Source organism: Daktulosphaira vitifoliae, unplaced genomic scaffold (assembly GCF_025091365.1).
Source record: "Daktulosphaira vitifoliae isolate Bord-2020 unplaced genomic scaffold, ASM2509136v1 Scaffold_2, whole genome shotgun sequence".
Taxonomy (NCBI): Eukaryota; Metazoa; Arthropoda; class Insecta; order Hemiptera; family Phylloxeridae; genus Daktulosphaira; species Daktulosphaira vitifoliae.
In genome coordinates this window covers 30,483,518-30,489,948 of record NW_026099573.1, presented here as the reverse complement: position 1 = coordinate 30,489,948, position 6,431 = coordinate 30,483,518, and the positions used below count along the sequence as shown (strand labels likewise).

Here is a 6,431-nt window from a genome sequence, read left to right as displayed (position 1 = left end):
GTTCCTTGCAAATGAGGGAAATATCCAAAAAAATTACAAATTTAAAAATCGCTAATTTTCGAAATTTTTTCACTTTTTTTTCTTAAAACTTCCATAACTTTTTGAAAAATCAACAAATCAACATAATTTTTTTTTATACTAAAACCTTAGATATTTACNAGTCAACACAATTTTTTTTTATACTAAAACCTTAGATATTGACCTTTCATTTGATATCATTTTTTGAAAATCTATCACTTAACCTGCTCATTGGGGGGGATTTAAAATGGCAACTTTTTTACAAAAATTAATTTTTTCAACTTAATTTTTGAAAATGTTCCGGAAATACTGCGTCCTTTAAACATATATAAAATTAAAGCTTATTTTATGTACTACAAAATGAAAAAAAAAAATTTGTCCCGACGATCTATCTTCTATACGCAAATGGCTACCATATTGAAAAATATACTATTTTTGTATGATAATTATGGGTTTTGTATTTTATTTTAATAGAAGTTGATGTTGCTTTTGCAATTATCCATCAATTTTTTAAAATTAAACACTATCTACAGATTTGCATCGAAGCGTTTCTTATGATAGTGATTTTAATCACTGTCAGATTAAATCTATACTGGACCCTACTATGCAATGTCTCCACTATGCCGCGACCTCACTGTGCTACCGTTTTTTTTTAATATTAAAGTATATTACATAAGTTTTAATTTAAGATATATATAAAAGTGTCAGTATTTCCGGAACACTTTCAAAAATTAAGTTGAAAAAGTTCTACTTTCTTTATGCATTTTAAATATTTGAACCCCCCCCTGTATTAAGGGAAATGACCCGATTTAAAAAAAAAGTATGTCAAATGACCTCTTTCATTTGACATACTTTTTTTATATAAGTATTATTTTATATAAAAAAATTGTATTTATCCATACATTTTTCAAAAAGTTATAACATTTTAAAGTTAAAAATGAAAAATAGAAAATAGAAAATTTTAACACAAAAATAGCATACGGGAGCTATTTTCACCGTGAAGACAAAATAAAGTTCGAATTTTTTTTTTTCCATAATAAAGTATATTACATTAGCTTTAATTTAATATATACAGGGTGATCCATTTAACATTGACCAGCAAATATCTCAAAAACTATTTATTATCTTAATAATTTTTTTTTTTAATTATTTTAGTTACATAAAACTCTACATTTATCCATGATCAGATAATTTTTAGGTTCATCCCTTATGCCTTAAAAGGATACCAACTTTTTTTTTTCAAATGGAAACATATATTTTTAGTTAGATATATTGATAGAGTTTTTTTTTTTTATAATTTTTAGCGTTTGAATTTTTCATTTAAGTCGATTAGTTTGCATGTTATTTCACTTAAAAGTTTTGATTTTTTTTACCTATATAAATGTATAAAACGGGTAGACTTGTAATACAGGTAGTTAATTGCAGCGGTTATGATGGCTCGTAAAGACACATATTAGATAAGATAAGATATTTGCTGGTCAATGTTAAATGGATCACTCTGTATATAAAAGTGTCAGTATTTACGGAACACTTTCAAAAGTTAAGTTGAAAAAGTTGTCATTTTAAATCCCTCCCTGTGGGCTGGTAAAGGGTTAAATTTATAAAAAAAATATACCAAATGATAGATAAAGACATCCAGCATCTATAAAAAAAAAATTATATTGATTTGGTTATTTTTAAAAAAGTTATGCAATTTTAAGTACAAAAAAATTGAAAAAATTTCGAAAATTAGCCATTTTTAAATTTGTAATTTTTTTGGAGGTTTCTCTCATTTACGGGGAACGAGGGAATTTTTTTCAATTTTTGTGGGTAATGTCTTCGACTAGATACGATTTGTAATCTTTTGACGTATCATTAAAAGAAATCGGTTCGGTGAGAGCTGAGAAAATGTGGTAACGGACACACAAAAAAAAAATAATAATAATAAACACATCTTAGTAAAACCAATACCTTCTCAGCTTCCCATCGAAGCTAAAAATGGTGCAACTACTAAAATTAAAAAGGTGCAATGTACATCATCAGAGAAATGGAATTGGAGGCACTGAACAGCATATTATGCATAGCACCACGGCTACGGTCAGTTCACATTGCGAATCATTTCAATTGACCACTTCTTGTTTAATTGTAAAAAATATATCAAAAAATATTTCGTCTTCATTTATTAAGAATAGCTGTGTACAACCACCTGATGATCTGACACTTGCTGAACCATCGTTTATGTCCCCGCAAAAAATAGATATGCTAATTGATGCTTAGCATTTTTACGACATATTATGCGCTGAAAAGATAAAACCAAACAGTTCGGGACCTATTGGTTGGGTTGGGTTTAGGCTTGTAATATGTTCACTAACTTTACCAACAATCTCGTAAGAGTCCATTTTACTCTTTAACAAAATTATGGGTCATCAGTATAATTTGTGTTATCAAAATAATTAATTATCCACACACTAATTCGTAACATTAAATAAAAATAATAATATTTAATAACTAAACGTTCAGGATGTACGTCGATAGTTATTGAGGGGATCAATAACAACTATCACATGGACACTTCAATTGCACGCAGATATTTGCTCAGATGATTGCCACTAACACGTTCTCGGGAGTAAGTCCCGGACACATTAATGACAGTGCAAGTAACACGATGACAAAATAACTACAATTTTTAAAAATAAACGGAAACAAATTCTGCCGTAATTTTATACGTGAGATTTTTATAACACTTCTGAAATGTAAAATTTAATTCTATCTTAAAGAAAAACGCTCTTGTTCCTTTTATATCAGGATCACTGAACAAATATTTAATAAAAATCCAATAATTATAACACTTATAACTTTTTAATAAACGAAAAAAAAAGAAACAAATTATATTACATTCCTATCTCTAGGGCACCACACAAACAACTACTACAATTTTTAATACATAAGTGGGCATAGGCCCATTACAGTTGAGATTGATCAGTTTGACTAATTGGCTTAGACGTCAACACTAGGAACAAGAATCTGAATTTGGTTTACAGCAGTCGGGCGTTAATCTCTTTCTAACTTCCATATAGGTAAGACTAGATTCAGCACTTAGAAGTAAATTCTCAATTACTTGGTGTCGGTATTTCCATTTATTTAATACTTCGTTATTAACGCGTAGTTGTTCGTGTAAACAACGTTGCCGTTTCCTTTGTTCCATAAGTTGATTCTGCACATTTTGTAGATTATCAGAAGCTTTTAATACTTTTTCCATAGCCACAAAAGCGTACCTATGGTAAAGTATAAACTTTACTTAATTTAAACTTAGAACGTTCTTATCAAATATGTTTTTTTCACCCAAAAAATAAAGAAAAAAGTTATAATGTAATCAGTACAAATTTAACTTAATTAATTTTCATTCTTATATATTCAAATCTTACTTGTTTTTTTCGCTTTCTAATGTACTCAATTTTTGTTCCTTGAGCTCAGCTACTTTTAATGCTGCGAAGGCTTTACTTAATTCTTGTTCTAACTGACATTCAAGTTTTTGAAATTCTACGGTCTCACTGGACGGCGTTAAGCATGGAATAGAACAAGTCGTCGGACATCTTGTAGAACATCCTTCAGTGCATTCGAAAGGACGAGCTGCTTGACGGGTTATTATCAACTCGTTGCCGGCTCCACCATCGTCTATGTTACCAAAAGATAGAACAATGACAATTTTAAAGAGAAATAAGTCCACAAAAATCCAAATTGAATGCGTTAACATTATTATATATATTTGACCAACTGGATTGTATATAAATAGTTTTGTGTTATCTTATTGTTTTCATTGATTAATTTGTAACAATAATTGAATTAACACGTAACAATGAAAATATTGAACAAAATAAATAAGACTTAAAATTTAAATACATCATTAGTCGAATTTAAATGTATTTTTCTGTTAGATATTGTGTATTTATTGTTTTCGGTAATTATTGACGGATGTACTAATAACTATAGTAATAATAAATAAAAAAGTGATACTATCATGGCCACAAAATTTATATGTTAAGTTTTAATAATTTTTTTATGGATTTATAGCATAAAATATTTTAAGACACAAAATACATTTAGGTTTGGTTGAACCTGATGCATTCTTTTAATTATTCAATTGAAAATCATATTCAATAGAATCTTTAAAATTTTATTAATGAAGATATACGTGTAACATTTTTTACTAACTCTACTACATAAATATTTTGATTCATTACAGTACAAGATGTTGTTCGATTAAGACGTCTATTGTTGCGCGTCGATTATCTGTTTTAGTTATGGCCGATCATTTTTAACACGCTTATATTAGTTTCACATGCATGTTTGTTGTTTGTTGTAAGTTTGTAACTCCACGTGTTATCGCGTTCCCGTCGTCTATGGCCTTGAGACTAGACTGCTGTAACGCATTCACCTTACCCCACGCCAAGTTCACCACAAGCCGGCAACACTATTCTGTATAAATTTATTTTTGGTTATCGTACCCGTACACGCGTACGTGTCATCAATATTATATATATATATAAATAAATTTTTATTTTGACTGACTAATACCGCCCGCGTGTAATGCGCCTTACGTATATATATATATATATATTCCTACAGCCGCCGCATATGCTTCGTGTACAACGTTCCCCCGCGCCCCGCCAGCCTACAAAACACAGCTATATCTCGTGCATGATACGTTTACGTACTTAAGTCGCTTTACATGTATATATATATATATTCTAATTACTATTAAAAATATATATTAACACGCCTTATTCTCATTAAGAGATATAAAGTGTATTCATTCCGATTACAAAGGATGATTTCCGTATCGTCATTTTACGTCACTACTTCCATGTTCCGGAGTGGGTAATTTACGCGCCTGGTGCTTTCTTTGGATGTGGTAGCCGTTTCTCAGACTCCCTTCCCGGAATTGAACCCTGATTTCCCGTTACCCGTTACAACCATGATATGGATAGTAACTACTATCATAACATGAAACTAAAAAGTAAAAAATAAATATAGTTAAAGAAAACTAAAAAAACACGCTTTTAAGTTTTTTTAAACTATATTTATTCATCTTTATTTTGAATAACACTTATTGTATTATTATTCATACCTACTATTTAATGTAACATCAATTAGATGGCGCGCTCTAGTCGCAACTTAAGCACCTACTTGCAGTTCAACCTACATGACTGAACTGCTGCACTGATTCTTCCTTCCTTTCCCTGTCAAGGTAATGTTAGGTCATAGATTAAATTACACATACATAGACCAAGCCGTACTCAATTTTGGCAGTCCAATTTTTATCATGAATGGACGCAGGGAAACGATGTGCCGGACGCAGGCGATTATCCTGATAGATAGCGAAAATTTTAAGTGCTTCTATTGGTTGAAATATACATGGTATTTTAAATCTTTAATAATTATTTAATGAATGTATAATGCACATAATTAAACAGTTATACACGTTATTTTTCATTTTATAACATAATAAGGTTTTTTTTATGATTTTAACTCTTTGTAATTATTTTTTCATTGAAATTTTATTTATTTTTTTATTTTCATACTATACTAAGAATCCTTAACTTTGATATGAAATGTGGTATTACAGTACACGACTAAACTGTTGGTCTCTATATATTTTTATAAATTATTTTTAACAGAAAGCAGTGGCAAATAAATTGTTTTGTAATTAGGATGAGTTCAAAAATCTTTATGATAACAATCATCATGGAAGCTGTGCCCCAATATCACAAAGCTCTTATATTATATTTATATTATATTTATTTTGTATTTGTATTACTAGTTTTACTTTTCGCTCTTATCGGGGTGGACATAATAAATTAACATTTGTTGTGTGCAGGAAACTAAGTGAAAATGAGAGAAATCAAGGGAAATAGGTGAAGGTTATAACACAATATACTCTGGTAAGTCTAGTACAAAGAATGGTGTAGGGATAATAATGGATGAGGAGATGAAAAGTAAAGTAGTAGAAATTGCTAAGAAAAGTGACAGTATTATGGTCATAAAATTGATATTCGAGGAAAAAGTGCTGAATGTAATAAGTGCCTATGCACCACAAGTAGGGTGTGATGAAATAGACAAGGAAAAATTTTAGAGAGAGATGGATGAGGTGATACAAGGGGTACCTGGCAAAGAGGATGTGGTGATAGGTGGAGATATGAATGGACGTATAGGTAATGAGAATAGAGAATATGAAAGAGTACATGGAGGGTATGGTTTTAGCGGGAAGAAGGAGGCTGGAGAAAGAAGCCTGGATTTCGCAGTATCGTATGATCTTGCTGTGGTTAATACTTATTTTAGAAAGAGGAAAGAACATTATAAATCTTTTAAGAGTGGGAGGAATAAACAGATTGATTATTTTATAAGGAAAAGAGAGAGTGTAAAGCGAGTAAAAG

The 6,431-nt window shown here is 30.0% G+C and overlaps 1 protein-coding gene across 1 annotated transcript; it reads right to left on the bottom strand.

Moving 5' to 3' along the window:
- Window positions 1–2,612: 2,612 nt before the first annotated feature.
- Window positions 2,613–3,751, bottom strand: LOC126898116 (uncharacterized). The gene is made up of 2 exons (XM_050672064.1): window positions 3,423–3,751; window positions 2,613–3,272 (listed from the first exon to the last, which is right to left on the bottom strand). The coding sequence occupies exons 1-2, from the start codon at window positions 3,749–3,751 to the stop codon at window positions 3,008–3,010; spliced, it is 594 nt and encodes a 197-aa protein (XP_050528021.1). The 3' UTR covers window positions 2,613–3,007.
- Between the last annotated feature and the right edge of the window lie 2,680 nt (window positions 3,752–6,431).